This window comes from Falco punctatus (genome assembly GCF_963210335.1).
Source record: "Falco punctatus genome assembly, chromosome: 5".
Classification (NCBI taxonomy): Eukaryota; Metazoa; Chordata; class Aves; order Falconiformes; family Falconidae; genus Falco; species Falco punctatus.
The window spans coordinates 89,751,970-89,773,422 of record NC_137584.1 but is presented as its reverse complement, the minus strand read 5'-3'; the positions used below and the strand labels follow the sequence as shown (position 1 = coordinate 89,773,422).

Below are 21,453 nucleotides of genomic sequence, written 5' to 3'. Positions count from 1 at the left end.
CCACATACATATCAAAAAGCAGATGAGAAAATTTGTGTGATATTGAATGAAAATCTTGGGACAGAAAGAAAAGTAAAGGCATGGGAGCAATCCAAACCGGGCTCTTGCAGATTGCCACAGATGGCAATAAAGTTGCTGTCAGTGGACTCCTACCAGTGAAAACACTTCACTGAAAAAAAGCCAGGAGATAACGCAACACAGTGGGTTGATTTTTTTTTTCCCTAGGCTTCCTCAGAAAAATATGTTTTCCAACAGCAAGGTTTTTGGCCTTAGAAGTGGAACCTTTTTGTAAGAAGCAAGGAAAGAGGAATGTGTAGTATTTTAGGGTTTCATTCTGCTGCACTTTTGCTGCCAGAGCAGAGTTGTTTGCAGAGCTCTAGCAAAAGAATCATTTAGAAACAGTTATTACTAATAATCCCTTACACATGCAATGAAGGATTTCCTGTCCCATCCTTACCCTGCTGGTGGAAAGAAACAGGGTAAAGGAGAGGAATTTGACTGTAATATCAAAATTGAGAAGGGTGGGAGCTACAGCCCCTTTTTCCTACCTTTACAGCTCCAGGTTTCCTTAGTCATCTGGGATTCCCAGCAGTGGATGCTGCAGCTAAACTAAGATTTCTTAGTTTAAGAAAGGCAAAAATACAGTGAGACCTTCCTGTTGCATTTGGTTAGGCAAGTAATGGTCCCTTTTTGACTGGTAGGAGCAGCTTTTCACTGGAGAAAAGGAAAAAGCTGGGTTTATCCAGCTGTGCATGGGGAGATGGTTTGATGAGCACAGTATTCGAGCAGAAGGCATTCAAACCCTGAAACTCCCGCCCCTGGTGCTGCTGCTTTCTGGTTCCTATTTTAAGAGGGTCTGAGACGGGTGCTTTCTCACACTGTGTGTTGCGCAGGTACACAGGGGTTTTGTGGTTCAGCCCAGCTGCCGCTTCAGCCCCAGGACACATGTCTGATGGATTTCTGATTTTATTTTCTTTGTTGAGGGGGAGCAGGGGACAGCTGTCTGCACAACTTGCAACAGGCAGAGAGAGACTTTCCTGCCCGGTGCTTGGCGAGGGGTGTAAAGGCTCTCTGTGCCACCTGCTTTGCCTTTATGCCGCAAAGGTGGTTGGGTCTGTGCGTGGGAAATCCATCCTGCTCTGTGGAGCAAGGGCCCAGCAGCTGTGGAGCACCTGGGGCGCATGCAGCATGTCTGTCCCCCTGCCAGAATGTCACGCATCGCTGGTTCGTCTCATTCTTGCCACATATAGCAAGTTTTGTCTTTCTGTGTCATAGGACCAAGGCTGCCTGATCCCAGACAGCTGTGCGGGGCTCCTTATCGCACAGTCACAGGTTTTTCTCAGCAGTGTGTTCTTGCAGTAGCCTGCATCTTCAAAAAGGCAGCGGTGTTCTCTGGCGCAGGGCATGGCAGCAGCAGGGACGGGGCCATTAGAAACAGCAGCAACAGTCCACAATCCAGTGATACAACCGTGTTGATTTCCTTAAATTCCACATTCACATCTGGTACAGGCTTTTAAAGCAAAAAAACCCTTCTCAACATTTGGTCTGCATGGAAAAACCAGCTGGCAGACACCCATGTTTAATTTGCATGCCCAATTACCCAGCTCATCAGCTTTCCTGTTTGCCAGTTCACTCGGACAGGAGGGATGTTTGCACTTCCCCGTGCGACTTCTCTGCTTGGGCTTGGGGACACGGTGAATACCAGCTCCAGGGACAGAGCTGGATTTGGGTTTCTGTGGTGGGTGAACTTTGCCTCGCCGCGCGGTGAGCAGAGCCTGCAGGCACGAGCACACGATGAGCCCAGGCACATCACCAGCCAGCTTTTGGCTCTCCCTGGAGCATGCAGCATCCTGACCAGTTGGGTTTTTTCAGTTGCTGCTGTGGTGTTCTTGCACAAATCCATCTTAAGGTAAAAACCTGCGGTCTGGCCCGCCCATAATTGAAGTTTAATTTAATTCATACACTGACTGATCTTAGGTGAGAAAGCAGTGTAGTATGTGCAGAACTCATGCCTTCAAGAGAAGCCATTTATTTGTTGATTGCTTTTTATGACCCAACACGTTTTCAACTTCAGGATTTGAAACAGAGGAACAAAACATTATTTTACGTGTTGCTGGGACTTTGCAGCTAGGTGTACTTGGTTGGACTGAACAAAACGCACAGCTCCTTCTAAGCTGCTGAATTAAGATCCAAATTTTTTTACTTGGTGGATTGTCAAAAATGCTCTTCCCTGTCCTTCGCAAGTCCTGTGACCGGTGCTCCAGGGAGAAAGAAGAGTGCCTGCTATATGCTTGTATTTGAATAGCTTTAGTGCTGTTCACACTCGAAGCAAGAACCTGCCCCTTGCCTTGCTGTAGTGGGGCTGCTGGGGTCACTCAAGTATGTGCTTTAAGTATATGCTTTGCGTTAAGTTAGTATTTAATTACTGAGGCCCGTGGCTGACATACTGTGTAAATTATGGAGGTTTGGTTTCTCGGCCACATTTAAACATTGGAGAACCATAATGTTTAGGCTTTAGAATTACTTCCTTTGGCTTTGTTTTGTCAGGATGGAAAAGCTGATTATAACCAAAAAAAAGTTACTCGGTTTCTGCTTGGTTTTCAGTCTTTTTTCATCTCTTTGCTTCTTCAAAATTCAGCCAATTATTTTTTTTTGAAAATGTAATCATCCTGCTATGAAAAGTTGAAAAGAAATACCCTTATTTTCCCAACAGCATGTTTTCTTTTTTTTTTTTTTTTTTTTTTTTTTTTGTTAAAGCTGTGCCCTGAGCTGGCCCATTTGTATGTGTGATGTTTTACTCCTGATAAAAGCAAGATAGCTTTTACTTTGCGTGAGGCTTTTATCCACCACTGTTCCAGCTATGTGAGAATTGATTCATGTTTGCTGTTCCATTGATCTTATTTGACCAATTTTTAAGCATCTTTGCAGAGTTAGAGCTTGCCCTCCTACATTCAAGCAGACAGCTGTATTGACAAATTTTAAGGTGAAAAAGTAGCTGTTTCTTTTGTGGTCAGTGGACCATAGCCTCCAGAAGCCAAATTATTCTTAGAGCAATTTGGCACTTGCAGCTGCCTCCTAGTACACTTGTAACGCATCAGAGAGGCTGTAGTAGTTCACAGCAGCCACTTGCTTGATGAAGGTCCGTGTGCTTTATGTTGCTATCAAGGCTGTGGGAGAGCCCTCACCGCCTGGCAGAGTAGCAGAGCTTTGCAATGGAAAAAAACCAGTCATGTTTGCTGGTGTAACTATGGCAAAAGCTGCGGGGAGGTTAGCAGGGCACAGCCCGGAGGTAGCTGCAGCCCCCTCAGATCAGTGCGAAGAGCAAAGGACGAGAGCAGCTACTAAACGCTTTTTGCCACAGTTAACTGGCTCTGGGTAAGGTCTTCTGTTTCCTTACCGTAAGAGTTCTCCTGCCTCCTTGATGCATTGGCTGGTGGTATTTTTCGTTCATACCCCTGACCTTCGTGCTGTTGCTAGCTAGGCTCCTGCCGTGGCCCTAGAGGTCAGCTATTATTCCTGTTCTGCTTTCTGACACAGCAAAAAAAGCTGCCATTTGGCTAGGGGGACACGTGCTCTTTGCCCACTGTAAGGGAGAAAGGAAGTGTAGCATTAATCAACTATAAAATGCAACAAGGAGCAGCTGCTTCTCCCATGGGCCAGTTAATGGTTCTTCCTGTCCCTGTCGCTTTGTAGGTGCACATATACACTGGATGTGCAGTAGAAGCGTACATCGCTGTGCATGCTATCCTCTGTACAAACCCTTTGTATTTCTGTATGAAGGCATTGCCAAATTCAGCTGCTGCCACTTTCTGTATGAGTTGCCCCTACTTTCATCTGTGCTGTTTAAGCACCTAAGCCCTTGCATCTGGCCCGTGACATTGTTCTGCTTTACCTCGGTGTTCACGGAGCTGCCCTTGTTGTGTTGAAGGGTTAAGCCATTCTCTTAAGTGGATTTTGCTGATTGGATTGTCCTTCATGTTGATGCAGCGAGCAAAGAGTAATCACATGAGTAATGTTAAAAATCTGCCTGACCCTGGAGACCATAAGCTGTTGCTGCAGCTGGTGTGGCTAAGCCAGTTTCTGTAGCCACTGCCTGATGGGTGTGTGTAACTGGCATCATGTCTGGTTGCCTCTGGTGTCCCTGTCCCTACCCAACTGGTTTGGTGTGGCAGACAAGCAGGGACCTTTTTTTATGTGAGCAAAAGAAGGTGGCATTCATGCCTCTGGAGAGATAGCAAGACATCTGCTCCGTGCTGCCAGAGTATCTTCTGTAGTGTGTACCTCACTGATGCCAATGTGCTTGCCTTTGCAAATAGAATTCTGTTTCTGACAGTAAAACACCTTGGTATGTTTGTTTCAGAAGATCTACAAGAAATACTTCATTTTCTTCTTTGTATTTTACAGAAACCTGTTTCCTTCAAATCTTGTTGCTGCAGCTTTCCGAACGGTAAGATATGTGTGCACTTTGGACATGAGCTGACAGCACACCAAGTGACTGCTTTCTTTTTTTGAGAAAAGGACTAGAAAGATGATGTAGAAAATACCAGAAGTTAATTTATTTACAGTAAGTAGGAGTTTTAAAAGCACTCTGGTGTAATCAGACATACAACTTCCATGGCAAATGGTTTGATTTTGAAAAATACTCCTCAAACAAAAGCATAGTTGTAGCCTATGTTTTGTGCCTCCACCAAAAATGTTCCTTGAACTTTTATACTTTGGGTGCCGTGTTGGACAGCAGTGGCAGCTCTGCTTTGTGCCAGGCTGCTTGTCACGTTGTGGGAGCTAGCTGGGAAACCTTAGGGTACATAATTTGGAGCTTGGCTTAGAACAGACAAGGCTAAAGATTTTTAGGCTCCCATGTGTGTAAGCATTACCTGATGCTTTCATTATCTTCCATGGTATCCCTCACTGGATTAAGTGCTCTGCTTGGCTTCTCTTCCAACAGAGGACTGAGTGTGGTGGGATGATAACTGACACCAGAATATAGTGTGGCTTAAACTGATGGACAGGAACTGTGGGGCACCAACAAGATTTTGATTTAGTTCTTATTGCTAATTTTAGGTGCTGGGATAAACGCTGTTGAGAATATTGCTGTGGGGCAGAGTCATTTTTTATGATACAGGAGCAGAATAATAGTTTTTGCCTTCATGCTATTCTGTGGGTTTGCTTTTGTATCAAAACCAAGGCCAAACTCTTAAATTAAGTTCCATTTTGAATGTGTATATGATACAGTACAAGTCGATGTACCATAAATAAAAATAAGAGCAGTACAAAAATACCATTAAGAAAAAGATATTCTGTGATACCTCAGGTGTCAGGGTTCTGTGTGTTCAAGGATGAGATAAAGAAGTCATCCTTTCCTCTGTGCTGCTGTTGTCACAGGTAATTGGCAAGTACATAAGCTTTTCTTTCCCTTATTTTATACCTGAAGAAAACAAGCCGAAAGAGGTGCCCTGCTTTTGCAAGGTGTCTAGCTCATTCAGCAAAGTAAATTGTTGCCCTAGATTTTCGATATTTTACTGACAATTTAAATGCCTGCCTCGCCGTTTCTAACAGTGAAATAGCACAAGTGCCACTTGCCTTTTGCAGGAGCCAGTGTGACAGCATGGTGTGTGAGGAACAGCAGGGTGCAGGAAAGGGGAATTCCTTGGCTGCTTCCCAAACCTGGGAACTCGGGGGGACACAGCAGTTCTCCATTGCCACACGGGGAAGGGGCTGTATATGCTGTCACTCCCTTTTCTTGCACAGGACAGGCTAGTTGGCCTCCAGAAAAGATCTTCCTACCCGTAATCTCCTCCTTGTGAAATGCTAGATGGTACAGTCGTATTGATGATCTGATCAGCAAACATTGTGGAGTTTTGTTGTGTTTTTTTTTTTCTTACCTGCAGTATGCGACAGAATATAAGATGCTGCTCAGAAATACTACCTCTGGAAATGTCACAGAGGAAAAGGTAAGGTTACTTCTTATATTTTTATGCAAACCCTTGTCAACTGTAGTATTTGACTACACAGTCTTTAATCCTTTCCAGCAGTCATTAGAAAGAAAAAAGTACTGTACTTCGCCTGGGACTGAGGCACACATGAGCCAGATGAGTTAATCACAGCCACACAAGAAAGCTGTGATGGATAAGAGAGTTGAATTCAACTGATCTGAGCCTTGAGATCTTATTTTTAGGCTATGCTTTCTTAGACCTGGTCTCACTTGATCTAAATTTTCATTAGTTGCTCTGCCTAATGTTTCCAGATAGCTTTCTGTAGACTTGGAATTAATTAGCAATCAGACTGGCTGAAAGCAGTCCCTTAAACCTTACTCTTCATTAACAGTTTGGAGAGAATGAGCCTTTTTCCACTACCCAAGGCTCTTTCTAAAAAAACAAACAAAAAAACCCGGTTAGTTGAGAATTTTTTCTTGTTGCCATGCTGTTGAAATTTTGCTTGAAGCAGGAACAAGTGGTCTGAAGGAGTGAAAATTAGAGACGGTATATCACAAATAGGCTGCTGTTGCAGTGGTGTCAAAAAGGAAACTTGCAGGGGTGGCTAAGATAGAATGTTATCTTCCATATGTAGCTCATAGGACTTTCAGAGAAGCTCTATATCCCATTGAGCGGCATCTCTCCAGCAGCACAGGGCTATCAAACATCTTTGTTGTTGGCCAGGGCCAACGTATTGCAGGTCCAGCAATAACTACTGTGGCCTTACAGGCAGCATGCTATGAAACAATCTGGTGTCCCAGCCTGCAGCATGTCACCTCACTCCAAATGAAGTATCCCGTGCTTTCATGGCATTTTGGGGAGAGGGGTCTGAGACTGGAAATGACTTTTGGGGTTATTTTCTGTTTCTCAGGCTCATTCTGACTATCTGAGAGTAGTATCAGATGGTGTGTTACTGTATTTTTTAATATGATTTGCATGCCCCTGGGGCAAGATTTGTAATGTTTGTACTTGTCGTAGAAGGGCTCAGCCAGGGCTTGCCCAGCAGTCTAAAACCATCGAGGAAAAAATAGCTTATGCTCATCCAGAGGGGCTCTGAAGCATATCCCTGGGTGCAGGAAGCACTGGCCCCATTAACTTCTCGTCGTGTATGGTGCGTGAGCAGGTGGTGCAGAACAGTGTGTCTCCAAACCCTGCGTTTGGTTGACAGGCAGAACTTTCCCCAGCCCTGGAGGCAGGGTGGCAGGTGACTTGGATGGCACAAGAACTGAGCAGGGGAAAAAGCCCTTGCCTAGAAGCCTGCTATGACGCTGGGGAAGAAGGCAGGTCCGTCTGCGCAGGCTCTGCCAGTGCCTGTAAGATTGCATTGCCCAGATCTGCACTCACCCTGTCTGACACGGATGCACAGCAATGACAGCAGAAGGGCCATGTCACCCCAAAAGAGCACTTTCTCTTCTCATGCCATTGTATCCTTAGGCAATACGTGCCAGCGCAGCCTCGTGCTGCTAAAACCCAGGTACAATATGAAAAGCTGTGCATTCAGACACGTGTGTTTGCTTACAGGGTGTAGAGTTACTCTTCATTTAAGCAGGGGTATTTAAGCAAAAGTTGAGTAAAACTCTCATTATTCATCCTCAGTGTTAAGTTTGATAGGGGCTTCTTGGCAGGCCAGCATGGATTAGGGCCAACCATATCCATTGGACATAGGCTTGGCTGTCAAGTACTTTTTTTTTTTTTTTTTTTCTTAATGCTTGTTCAAAACCACCACTCTTCCTCAAGAGGTAAGAATGCATCTTTTGGCAATTTAAAATGTGGGATTCTTTTTTAGTTTTCTTCTTTCCTTTTCCCACTTATCAGGCTCCTATTTGATGCAATATCAGAAAAAATATTCTAAATTTGTCACTGGTGCCTGTTTTTGCCAGCAGTTATGATGTAAAAGTTATTTCCGCTATTACTTTTCCAAAACTTTTCTTCAGTTGTTGGAGCAAAACCAGAGCTGAGCTTCTTTAATTCCAGAAGACGCCCTACTGTGTCTAGGGAAGAGTGGACTGAAGAGAAAGAAAACGTCATCTCAGTTTTGTTAACTTGGTTTCGGTACTGGTCTGACCACAGTATTTATGGACAGATGAGGGTTAAGTTTGGAAAGGAGGAGTATGATTTTTGGGTAACAGATAGCATAAATATCATAGCAATAGGTTTGGGTTCCAGGGAAACAAGATGATTTTCCTATCTAAAGTTTTCTTTCATCAGCAGAATATTTGATTGAAGAGGAGAAATGTTTTCCTTCTTTCCATATGAACAGTGTAGAGCAAAATTTTCCATTGATTATATTTCCCCCCCGCCCCCCGCTGGTTAATAGGCCCTGTCATCTCTCGCTGATGATATGAATAGTGGAGCACGTAGATGTCTGCGTAGCCATGTCGGTTTTGTTGTTTCATGCGCTCCCCTTGTGTTTACCTAGCTTTTATGCTGCATCCTCTCTCCCCCTTTGGCAGCAAGGCTTCCTGGGGCATGGTGTATCTCAGTTCCCCATCTGTAGCACAGGGGGACTCTGTTCCTCTTGTGACAGCAGTAAAAATACACAAACTGGTGATTGCTCTTCTTCCTCACATCACACGGCTGCATTTTTTCAGCCACCTACTACCGGCACAGCTCAACATCAGCAGTTGTTTCCTTTATAAGCATTTTGTTTCAAGAGCTAAAAACAATAGGATCTTCAGAGAGATTCAAGGCCCAGAAAAGCTCCATGAATCTTCCTACCAGAACACATAATTTCCAGCAAACGATAACATGTCCCATAGTTTATCCAGGAACAAAGCTCTCATTAAAGCTGTTTTTGTTTGGTGTCTACAATGCTGCTTGGTTTGGCAGCTCCTTTGGGGTGATGCACTCTTCTGTTAAGAGTACAAAAAGGCTGTTCAGCATCTGCCAGTTTTAGAGGCTGGGATTGAGAGGATCTTTTGCTGAGGATTTACTGCTGGACTCTCTCCATTTTGTGCTGCAAGGAGGTGAAATTCCCTGAACGCTGCAGATTGTCCTCCTTGATTTGCAGGGAGCAACTTCCTGCAGTAAGTTACTACTCTGTGCAAATGATGCACCTTCTGCCTGCATCTGAGGTGATGGGAGACAACGGTAAATGTTGTGTGTTGTAAAGAAATTGGCTGAAGAGGGAGAAAGAGGGGAGAGCAAGACGTGAAAGAAGGGGAACAGGATGACAGTGAATAGAGGGAAACAGCTAAGAAGTTTTTGGTGGCTGTGCACAGAGTCCTCCCTCCGGTCACCAAGAATTTAGGGGTGCCCAGATCACAAGACCTAGGCTTGAAGGGCTAGTAAGTGTGAGCACCTGGAGAACAGCAGCGGCAGTGATCACAATGCCAGGAGCAAGAGAAGGCTAAATTCCATGTGTGGCCATTCTGGAGAGGTACAGGGTAGTTGGAGGAGAATTGGCCAGTTTATGTTATGTGAAGGTTAAGATAAAAGGTGAGAAGCCACCTGGGTCCTGGCTGTAGTTAACTGGAGACACTACTCTCTCCTGCTCTCTTCTAGCTTCCCAAGAAGAAAATTTGGCAAGCCTTTGGCACCCATGGCTCTGAAGAAGGTAGAACTGATGTTTGTGGGGTTTGAATGACCTAGAAGAGCCCTGGGCTTCTCTAGTCAGGGAAGTGACCTTCCAAATTAAGCACCAGGAGCTCTGGCCCTGGTTGTCCTGCATGCCTCTCGAGCTCTGTCCTGCTCTGTGACCCACCACCTGCACGGCTGGTGGGAAGCTGAGCAATCCTCTTGCAGATTCAGTACGTTTCTGTCTCATTCCTGAGCCTAGATCTCTGAGAAGCCCAGACGGTAGCAGGTTTCTGGGCTTCAGGCTCACAGTGCTGCATTTAATGAGTTGAGAAGCAAATTTCTGGAAGAAGGAGTTTAAAGGGTGGAGATGTTTTGCAAAACATCGGTATTAAGTAGTATAATGAGATTCTGTCCCAGTAACATCCAGGTCAGGATGCTGGGTACTTTTCAGCAGCTTGAAACACTGAATTCCTGTTTCATAGCAAAGTTTCATAATATTTTTTTCTGAATGAGAACCAGAACAAAAGAGCATTCAATGTTTTCAAGATATTTTTTATGGAAAAAATTTTAGCCCATTACGGTAAAATTCTGTTCCAAGCTGAACTTTTCATATTAGCCTTGTATCAAAAACGAACCCAATATAAGATGTTATATTATAAAACTATGACTTGGAAAAAAACCAACAAAAAACAACAAGGTGAAAAGTTGTGTCAAACTGAAAAAGTGTTGCATTCACTCCATGTGAATGAAACAAGTGTTTCTTTTCTGTTCAAAAAACGTTCACATTTTGCCTAAATTGATATTTCCCAGAGAAAGCTTTGGTTTTGATGAAATGACATGCAGCATTATTTTACTTCGCATTGACTCTGTTCCTGCTATAATAAAATCATTTTAAAAGTCATAAAATTTGAGACTTATACATCAGTTTGTACACTGTTACTGGTAAATTGTCACTGAAATAAAATTCCAGTAAACAAGTTGCTGAAATTCAGCAAATTGTCACTGAAATTTGAAGATTCTTTTCAGCCTTATGGTAAATTTTATCTCCTACCCTAGAGCTATGTTTTGCCAACAGAAGTGAAAATTGGAAAAATGTGTGCATGCCATGCGCACAGTTTATGCAGTTAATGGGAGGGTGTCATTTTTTGTCTTTTCTAACCACAGAAGAGTTTAGGGCTTTCAGGCACACAAAACAGAATATGGACAAAACTGTCCAGACAGAAAAGTGTTACTGTGTGTGGAGAAAACAGCACATTTCTTCAGGCGTCTCTGGAGATACGTTGTGCCCCATTCTTGATATCCTGTCCGTGTTTTCAGCTCTTTCAATTGGAAATCAAATAAATACTGATAACTTAGCCCTGAACAAGTAATTACCCTAAAAAATTGAAGGTCCCACATCTAATTACTTTGTAGCTAACAAATGAAAAAACACAGAACCTTCATTGCTTGTAAATGCTTTTGTTAACAGCAGTTTAGCCTTCATGCTTTTGCGTGTAATTTGTTTTATCCTCTTCCCTGCAGTACTTTGTTTCCACCTGCCATTAAGAGACAGTCCAGTTCAATAGTATACTTCCAGCAAAAATATCCTCTCAAGCAGGCTGGTTTTCTCAGGTTTAGCAGATCCAGCATCCCAAGTTCTTCAGTCAATGTTCATTTCAAGCTTTGAGATCAGAATATATTTTTCTTTCCTAGTATTGAGCTAGTGTCTACTTAAACTAGCCAGAAGGCCAAAACTTGTACACAAACCTAATCTGTTTTAGAAGTTCTTCCAAATAAAACAACAATTTGACATGTTGAGCTTGTACTGCCAAGTTGGGAGGAAAAAGAACCAGTTTGTCAAAACAATTATATTTTTTACATAGCCACAAGAACGTTCATTCAGTTCGTATGATACCACCTTGCCAAACAAGCTCCAGCTCTCTTTGAGAAACAGACTGAAGGACCAGCAGAGCAGACTAGTTTTTGTCAATAGGTGGGTCCTGGTTTTATCCTTTTACCATGCAGCCACATGATTTCTGAGAAGCAGAACAGGTATTTCTTCTGTTCTCTCTGTATCTCCCATGGCTGACGTGGACAGATGAACGAGTATATTTCCACAGTTTGCTACCTTGTTCTGTCCCTCTCCCCCCCTTTCTGCTTCATAACATTGATTGTTTTCTTGTGGTTTTCACCTTGGTATCAATATTGTGCTAAGGTGATGGAGCTGGCATTTTGGAAGAGCAGATTCCCATCAGAGGTGTCAGGAAATAAGAGCATGTTTGGGGCCAGACTGCCGCCAGCCTCTTGCAAGTATGATTTGTTTAGGCAGTAGAATATCATAGTGGCAACAGTGGATGATGCTCGGTGGAATAAGCAGAGCTACCAAGTCAGTATCGTCAGTATCTGCCATTCATACCTGCGCTCTCTCCCACACCCATCTTCCCTCTTGGGAAAACAGGGAGGAAAGTTTGTCTTTTAACTGCAGATGTGTGGTTGGTGCCCATGTTGTTTCACTTCTGCAGTGGTGCTTGTCCTGAGTAAACTGGGGAGGTGTCCTGCTCAGGTCACTGAGGGCACCTGTATCGTATTGAAGGGCACGAAGGGAGGTAGTGGGAGGCCCTTTCCTTCCCCAGTGGATCCCCGCCAGCTCATCACTAGGGAGGTTTGTATCTGTACTGTGTCCAGATCTCATTTGGTTCCCTTGGACAAAATAGGTTCTTCCTTCCCAAAACAAGTTCAGCTTGTTGATTTCAGATCAGTCATGCAGCCAACAAAATGAGGTGACCCTATTGTTGGGTTTTGTGTGGGTCTTGCATCTAACAGGCTGCCTTTTTTTGCCTCTACAGGTCCCTGTGGGTACTGAAATTGAAGGGATGAATATCCTGGGACTGGTGCTGTTTGCTCTGGTTTTAGGAGTGGCTCTGAAAAAGCTTGGCCAGGAAGGGGAAGATTTGATTCGCTTCTTTAATTCATTCAATGAGGCAACTATGGTCTTGGTTTCCTGGATTATGTGGTAAGTGTGTGGCTGCAGATACGTCTGTAGTACAATATTATGCTTAGTTCAGGAATCTCACCATTTATCCGCCTCTCCAGCTTTTTCCTGTCAGATCCCTCATCGCAGCAAAAGTGAATGTCACGGTGTCACATGATGGCATCTTTTCTTCTTCCTTGTGCCCTGTAATTAGACAGTCATGCATAGCTTAAGGTATCAGTCTGGAACACTTCAGAGGGTTGCTTAAAAAATCCTCTCCGGGACTTCTTTTTGATGAATTAGAGGAAAGAAGACTTTTCGTTTCAAAGCAGCATAAGGCTGTGTCTAGCTGCCATCCTGTGCCTAAAGGCACTGGCCTTGAATGAATAAAGGAGATGTGAGCAAGTGAGGAGTGCTCCATGTGAAGGCCGGGGATGTTTGTGCTTGGGGAGTGCTTGCAAATGCGGTGTGTAACTAAAATCAGACTCGCAGCTTCATGCCTTCATTTTTCTGTTGGTCAAAAGGTTTCCTGTACTGACCTGGAAAATACCTGAGAAGATCAGAAGACAGCCCACTCACTGGTGTTGGTTTGAGAGAAACCCTGTTGAGTGCATGAGCGCAGAGCCCCACCTGTCCACGTGTACCAAAGAGCGATGGAGAACCTGCATCCCTTTGTGTAAGAGGGAGGAGCAGTCTCCAGGGCTATGCTCCCCATCCTGCAGAAACAGTAGTGCTGCCTGTTGAGTGTTTTGTCATTATTACCGTCGTCAGAGCCTGAGTTATACAGTGGATCTTTAAATCTTTGTTCCTCTTCTGAGAACTCTTTCATTTTCTAGGGTGAAGCAAGAACTAATGTTACTAGCAGAGTCATCAGTCAGCTGCTTGCTTCTTGTTCATGTTTGCTTCTCTAGAGATTCTTTTCTTTTTCATTTCACATCCCTGACAGTTGGTATTTCCTAAGGTTGATTATTTTATCTCCTGCCTATTAATGAGCAAATCCATTATTTTACTACCCTTCACATGTTTATGGGGTGAATGTGACTCTGACTGATTTCACGAAGCTTTTGACGCCAAAAAAGTCTGTATATTAGGAACTGAAGCACACTGAACTTCCTCACTAGGCAAGAAACCAGCACTGGAGGAGGCAGGCATGTCTAGAGAGCAGTTCTACCCCACCTAAGCTGGGGTAGGACCAGCCTCCTGACTGGGTTTTCTGTCAGGTAGGATGAACCTGGGCCTCACAGCAGTGTCATGGCTGTTCGTGTGGAGCTGGATGGGTCGAGACTGCTGCTGTGAAATCAACAGTACTAATATGTCACATGCAAAAATAAAAATACTCATGAGGACAGCTAGTCCCACAAATTAACAGTGGGACATTTATCACTCTCTTTCCAAAGCTGTTGGAAAAGCTATAAGCTTACCTTAGTGGAGGTATTTTTCCTCCCTTCTTTTTCTGCATTTTTCATTCCTACTGTTTTCCTCCCTTTGAGAAGTAGAAAGGTTTTAACAAAACACCTGATTTTACACAGGCAGATCTCTCTGTTAGTTGCCGTCATAGGGGATTGAAAAATTCAGTCTCAAAGCAGCTTAAGTCTTTTACTCTTGAGTGTAATTCCTTGGACACTGAATACTGATAAGAGGCAGTTCTTGTATTCAGCTGATTACGGTGCTAACACTTCAAGCCAATCAGTTGGTGTATAATCCACAAAGTAAAGGATTATCAGGACCACAACTGACTCTTAACACTGCAGTGCACCATAGCCCTTACTTGTTTTCTTTCCTTCCTTAAGGCTCTTTTGTCGTCCTGGTATTTATTCAAAATCTGTCAAGCTGCATGTACTTCCCAAAGGATACTTTGGAATGGGTGAAATCGTACTACCAAGAGAAAAGGCACCTTGAGCTCATAGCTGGTCCCATTCAACGGCTGCTCCCATGTTTAGCAGCACTTTGGTCTCAACTTTCAGTTCCTTCCTTTCCAGCCTCCCTCTTCGAGGGGAGGGATCCATGCTCAGCTCAGAATCCAGTGCTCATGTTTGCAGCGCTTGCGCAGGACCAGGGATCACGGAGATCTGGCTCATCGGGGTGCTCAGAAACGTCGTTCGAAGGCATTATGTTGCAGAATTGGCAGAGGCTGAGCGGAGAAGGTTCATCATCCCCCCCGCTAGAGATTTGGCCAGGGGAGGACAGAGAGAGGGTGCTGGCATTGATCTGGGACATGGAGGTGCTCTGCACAGAGCAGAGGACCTGCAGAGCCGCTGAGGGAGAGGCAGGCTAGGAAGGAGTGATCTGGGTGACCTTAAGGCTTGCCTGCCTTTCCAAACCCTAACCAGCCCCGGAGGTTGTCCTCACGTCCCAGATCAGCTTTGCTGAACATGGGCTTTGGGTTGGAGGGGAGAGCGGGCGAAAAATGTGCTCTGTTCTGTGCTCTGTTCCTGAGGTGTACTGGCAGATCTTTTGTAACCCCGTGTTTGCTTGGGGCAGGGTTTGGAGGGCTGGGTGATCTTTTAGTGTTTCTTAATCTTAGAAGCAGAAATGGATGGAGCATTGGCAGCATGAGCAGAGGCACTCGGACACAGGCATCCCAAGCAGAGCTTTGGAGGAATGGACCCTGGGCCTGAAGTGATTCCTGCAGTTCATTTAGTAGCTGTTGTGCTGTAGGTGCAAGGGCAATTCTGCCTCTTCAGGGCTGTTCCCAGCTGCGCCGCTGGGACCGGAGGTGTGGCTGTGGCCCTTCCCCTGGAGCAGCTCTGGGTGTTCCTGACAAAGGAAACCTCAAATGCTCGCAGCCTAAGACGTGGCATGTTTCTAGACAGGAGGCATACGAATGTACGCGGCTGCTGGCTTGAGGGAAGCTCTGGAAATCTGATCATTTAACTTAGTCTCTTGCAGGCAAATAGCAGTTAATTGCTGTCTCTGGCATGTGCCTTTAGCTGAGCTCTCTGGTATGGGCATAGCTGCTGCTTTGCTATGCTGAATATGTTGGCTCCCAGTATGTCTGCCATTTTAATGACCTAGCTCCGTACTTGTGCTGGTAGGCACCGCATGTGTGGGCTCCGACTCCTCCACCCCTTTCTGTGCTCTAGTGACACGATAACTGCTCCTTTTTCTTTCCTGCCACCTGCTGTCCTTCCCACAGTGACTTCAGCTTTAGGTCTTTGCTTGCCTCCCTGATGGACTAAAACTCCACACCAGTGTCTTGTCCTGATATCTTCTGCCAGCGTTTCTGCTTCCCACTTGGCTTCCCTTCGGCACTCTGCTGGCTGTGTCCCTGAGGGTCTGGGGGATCAGAGCTGTTGCAGTTTGACTGCTTGCCTTCCAACAAGCAAGAGTGTTCAAAGAGGCCTTCCAAGTTTGCTTAACCTGAGTGTGTGGTGGATAAGGTGGTACCCTGCAGCAGCAGCATACTCGTTAGGAGAATTTTATCTCCAGGATGGGAAATGGCATGGTTTTTATGGATTTTTGTTCGTACTTAATGACAGACGATATTTATTTATGCAGGTATGTACCTATTGGCATTATGTTCCTTGTTGGGAGCAAGATTGTGGAAATGGAAGATATTGTGCTTCTGGTGACCAGTCTGGGAAAATACATCTTCGCCTCTATTCTGGGCCACTTCATCCATGGAGGAATCATTCTGCCGCTTATTTATTTTGCATCCACACGTCAAAATCCATATCGCTTCCTCTTAGGGCTTATCACACCACTAACCACTGCTTTTGCCACTTGCTCCAGGTGGGTTTCTGTGCTTCTTTGGGAATTATAGCCTGGTTATATTTGTCACTGTAAACTGATTATATCCCAACACCAAACTGTGTTGAGTTTTAGGTGTGAATGTTGTTCCTGAGATTGCAAAAAGAGACTTCTGAGCGTAGAGTCTCACTGCTGTCAGCGGCCTGCCACACAGCACATACTCGTAATGAGCTGTGAAAAACAATTCCTCAAAATAATGGGACTGTAGCATGATGCTGAGTTGGAAATTTTGTGGGGAAAAGGTGAAAGTGTTTGCCTTAAAAAGATTCTGCCAGCTGTTCTTTCAATTTTAAGTAAAGTGAGGGTCAGTAGCGAGGGATTTTGTCCTGACAAGTTTAGTTCTCCAAGTTCAGAAGGATCTGGAACAAGCTTTAGACTAATTTTGCAGGAGCAAAACAGATTTATTGGGTAGTGTAAAGGGACTTTAACATTTCTGATTTCAAAGATCTGGCCTGATCAGCTTTTATTCGTCATAACCAAGCTACCAAACATGTCATTTACACTTTTCTCAAAGGGCAAACACCTGATCAAATACCACAACTATATAAAACCATTTCAGGTCGTCTTCAAAAGCAGATGGATGTCTGTCACAGGAGCTGAAGTACATGAAGTAGGAGAGGGTTTATGAATAAACCAGTGTCATTTATAACACAAGAAATAAATCCAACAGTGATTGTTTTTAAAATTTTATTATTTGTCTGTTCATTTGAGAAGGTGCTAGTACAACATTAACAGAGATTGCTGTTGTATCTGTTTTGTTTATATTGGTATCTATTGGTGTATTTTTGTGGTTTGAGACTTGGTCATTCCACACCCTCGTTCGGCTGCTTACTGCGTTAAGTCATGAGTTCTTGCCTCTGGGAGATTAGAATCCTGATCAGCTATTTCTGGATGGAAGCAGATTATTAAATACCACTGCTCAAGATGAACAAGGGGGGTCCCTCATTACTGTCATGACAAGAGAGGGACTATAAAATGTCTTGACGGTCCCGTCTGCAGCGTGTCAGAGATACGAAAGCCATGAGAGAGTGACTTTCCATTCAGTGCACCCTGATGCTTTGTGTTTGATTTTTTCTGTTCTCTGTTTCTAGCTCAGCCACTCTCCCATCGATGATCAAGTGTATTGAGGAGAACAATGGAGTCGACAAGAGGATCAGCAGGTTTATCCTTCCCATTGGGGCGACTGTAAACATGGATGGAGCTGCTATTTTTCAGTGCATGGCAGCTGTGTTTATTGCTCAGCTGAACAATGTCGACCTCAACCCTGGGCAAATCTTCACAATTCTGTAAGTTGCTTGCTATTGCAACCACATCTTTTTGGCCCCTAGACACATTCAAGTCTGTGGTCTTTCTGTTAATAGCTAGCAGTTTGCATTCCACATCTCTGACCTAAAGCTTGCAAACTGCTATGAAACATAATTATACGGTAATTAAAGGATGGAGTCTTTCAAGCTTTATAAGATTTGCCAGAATCTCTATTTAATAAAAGGTGGAACGTGGGAGGGGTAATTGAATTCTGAAACAGACTTTGAGCTGTTTAAAGCTGTTTCTGACATGGAAATTCTCCTTCCTTAAGCATCTCGCTCCCCCACCTTCAACTCACCATTAAGCTGGGTAATTGAGGCATGCTGCTCTACCCAGAAAGCTGCCCTTCATTCCCCCTCTGGATGTCTTGGAAGATCCTCCTGCAACCTCCTCGGTTCCTTATGTATAAATTTTACACTAAAAACTCTGCTCCTGCTTGTCTCTGCCCTTCCTACCGTCACATTGCCAGCTTCCTAGGTCAGACCTGCTATCATTCCCCTCCTGACCGCTTTGTTCCATCATCCCCCCCACCACCTCGGTCCTGCCTCCTTCTCTAGGACTCTTTCTCTCCTCCATGCCTGGAATCTCCTTCCATGTCCCATATCCCACAAAGTGTCATCCTCTTCACGTCCCTCAGAATTCCTTAAGTCAATCCTACAAGACGTTCTGGCCCCTGACTGTGCTGAAAAGCCATAGCTGTATCCACCAGATGCCTCCTAGTGCTGGTTCCTGGCATTTTTGACCCTCCCTGGCCAGGTTTTATTTTCCTTCTTATTGCATTTCCCAGTATATTGTTTGTCTGTTTTCTTTGCAGATGACCCAATTAGCCTTTCAGGTACCCTTTAGTGATTCAGCTGTTAGCACAGGCCCGAGGATGGTGCAGTTATGGCCCAAGGAAAACTCAGTCGTAGACATCTGCACACGAAAAGGCGCGTGGTCCATGTCTGTAGCACGTGCACCGCAGGTTTCCAGCTCCTGATTTAGGGTCTGTGTTTGAATGCAAACAAGATACAGAGAAGCAGCAGTACCCTGCATGGCAAGCTTTACCTGTGTACATTTGGGGCCAGGAGATGTGATGCACTCAACGTACTTGAACTGATAAATGCCTTGGAAATGGGTATATTAGTAAGGCTGCAATATAGTTGTGTTGGTTGGGTTTTTTTTTTTGAAAAGACAATCATGGTATTAAACACATAGCCCTTGCCTTGGTAGCTGCTGTGGATGCCTGCTGAGCAGCTGTGCTCTGTACCTGTTACTTTGCATCAGCAGGCAGGAAAGGGTTTGCCTAGGAAGCGAATGGTCTGTGTGTCACATGCTGTAGAGTTTGTTTACAGTTCCCATGGCGGGGAAATGTGTGACCCAAGTGTAGAAGAGGAGTGCTGCAGAGCTCCTGCTAACCAGGTACACAAATTGATTTGCAGTGTGACAGCTACTGCATCCAGCGTAGGCGCAGCCGGGGTCCCAGCCGGAGGAGTCCTCACCATCGCCATCATTTTGGAGGCCATTGGACTTCCAACCAACGATCTCTCCTTGATATTAGCAGTGGACTGGATTGTGTAAGTACTTTAGGACACACTTACCTGCTGTTGTATGACATGTAGCATGCTCAGCTGGAAACATGAGGCAGGATAGTCCAAGTAGCGCAGTATAAAATAAAACCCTACGAGATACGACTGTCTATAGGACAGGTAACTCTTGAGAGAGAATGGAAAACACGGTCCCTTCTCAATTAAAGCAGTTAGTGTGCTAAAATCCCTCTTCAGCTTTTTTACTCAGCCTTTATTGAAACTTATTTCTTCCTGGTTTCAATTCCTTTTAGAAGGATTGTTAAAAGTTTGTTCAGGAGGTGTTGATATTGCTGGTGATTAGTTGGATGCTAGGAGGGAAGGAAGAAAAAGGAAATAGAGTCTGGCAAGTGATGGAAAGCTTTCTTGGTCACATATGGGAAGCAGGCTCCATCAGAAGCTGTTGTCAGCCATGGTTTGAACTATTTTTACAGTTCAAGACTGGTCTGGGCACCCACACAAGCATCACAGAGAGGTGCCAATCCATTGGCAGGGCAGGGACCCAGAGGGTTTGTGGCACTCATCACAGCTGCGGGCAGTGTCACAGCTGGAACACGCTGCTGGGAGTCACAAGTTTAGTACAATGTTACCACCTTTCCTTTCCATCTTCTAGGAAAGAGGTGAGAAGTCAGGCAGCTCCTTCTCTCCTTTCCAAGAGTTGTTCCCCTCCTTGAAATGTGGGAGCTTATCTCCTTGCCCAGCTCTGTTTGGAAGAGCTTATCTCACCCCTCAGTGTAGTTATGTCCTTATCAAGGTGTAAATTTACCTTCTGTACCACTTGAAGTAGATTAAGGAAAGCCTAGAAAATTTGTTTTGCTTTAAGTATTGGGGAGCCAGCCACAAGTGAGTGATAGGTGTAAATGCCACATGCAGGTGATTGCTTAGAGCTTAGGTAAGCCCTGTGGAAAAGCGGTGTCTCTGCTTTTCCTTGACCAAACCTGGCTGACTGCTGTTCTTCAAATACTAGAAAATCAAACTGGAAGGACTTCTCTGAGCACTCAAGAATTACAGCATGATTAGCATTTAAATGCTAGTGAAGTAAGCATGATCTGAGAATTGAAAAGCATAATCTGCTTTCAAGCCATCTTGTTGAAGTTGGGTAGTGGGCTGAAATGGCTGGTCAGTCCAGCGATCTGAGTCCCATTGGGTTTTTTTTTCCAGTTGGTAGACTTCTGGGCAGTTCCTGGTTTAGAGTCTACGTAATCCCTCTGCATAGCTTTTTGGAAACACCAGCCTCTATGTACAGATGATGTACTTCCATAGCAGATGTAATCGGGATGCCTGAGGACACTCTTGAATTCCAGAGGCTGGGGGAGGCAGCAGCTGTATTGCCTCCTTCCCTTCCCACACCACGCGTGTCTATGGAGCCTAATCATATTCCTATGGCTTCATTAGGGCCATTGAGCTCTTTCTTGCTGTCACCTCTTGGGGATCAGCCACCTCCAAAGGATGGGAGAGACAGGCGAAGCGGTGGTTAGCCCTTTGTATCCCATCTTCCTAACGGATTACAGCAGTAGCTGTGTGTTCCGCAAGCTGCCCTTGCAAGTGCTTGGAGGCAAGAGGGGAAAGCTTGCCCTTCCTTTCGCTCCGGGCTGCCCTCAGCCTGTGTTGTGCCGGCTGCCTTCGTTCCACAATATGTAGTGTCCTGCGGTGGTCCACACTGTTGTTCTAGTCAGGGAGCTCAGCCTTGTGGTAACAGAAGGGGAAAGGGGGGAGTGAAAAGTCCTGTGTCTCGTTTAAATACCAGCCATTTAATTACCAGAGAGGACCACAGTTAGAAGCTGAGCACATGTTGAAGTTAGGCTGCAGAATGACTAACGGGAGGCGTGAATTGTTCATCTTTATGACCCGTAAATCTCCATTAGACCCTGGGACACGTAGGACCAAAGATTAAGACAGGTGCTACCAGCAGAAAGCGAGAGAACGCAGCCATTCTGCCTGCCTTCAGGAGAAACCTTGAGTAGATGTTTGGGTTAAGGTACAAGTTTTTGTAGTTAAAAAGGAGAGCTGGGTACTCTGCGTCACCTTCTGGATAACCCCAAATTAAGTTCCTGCTCTGAACTTGCATTTGAAAAATGCTGGCCTGGGGAAGGGGAAGGGAAAGGGAAAGGAGGTGGGCTGGGAAAAGCAGCATGTCTGAGAAAGAATAGTACCATTGCTCCAGCCCGCTGAGAAACCAGAACCAGTAATGCTTGGGCCAACCTTAAACCAGCTCTGGTGCATGCTTTTAGTTCTGAAATGGTGAAGATACTTCTGTGGAAAATACCTATGGTAATGACATCTCCCTTGTCTAGCTCCAGCGATGTTAGTGGATCAGCAGGGGTGAGTCAGCTCCCCTTATTGTGTTTTTAACTCTCTTAAGCTAAAAGCCTGCCCCTTTGTTTTTTGTTTG

General features: G+C 44.8%; 1 protein-coding gene across 1 annotated transcript in view; it reads left to right on the top strand.

The window, feature by feature from the left end:
* SLC1A4 (solute carrier family 1 member 4) overlaps positions 1-21,453 on the top strand; it is a 37,273-nt gene that overhangs the window by 5,932 nt on the left and 9,888 nt on the right. Inside the window, exons 2-7 of the mRNA XM_080387923.1 lie at positions 4,405-4,447; positions 5,889-5,951; positions 12,317-12,483; positions 15,940-16,173; positions 17,283-17,477; positions 18,918-19,052. Of these exons, the coding sequence (XP_080244049.1) occupies positions 4,405-4,447; positions 5,889-5,951; positions 12,317-12,483; positions 15,940-16,173; positions 17,283-17,477; positions 18,918-19,052 (837 nt within the window). The remainder of the gene's footprint in view (positions 1-4,404; positions 4,448-5,888; positions 5,952-12,316; positions 12,484-15,939; positions 16,174-17,282; positions 17,478-18,917; positions 19,053-21,453) is intronic.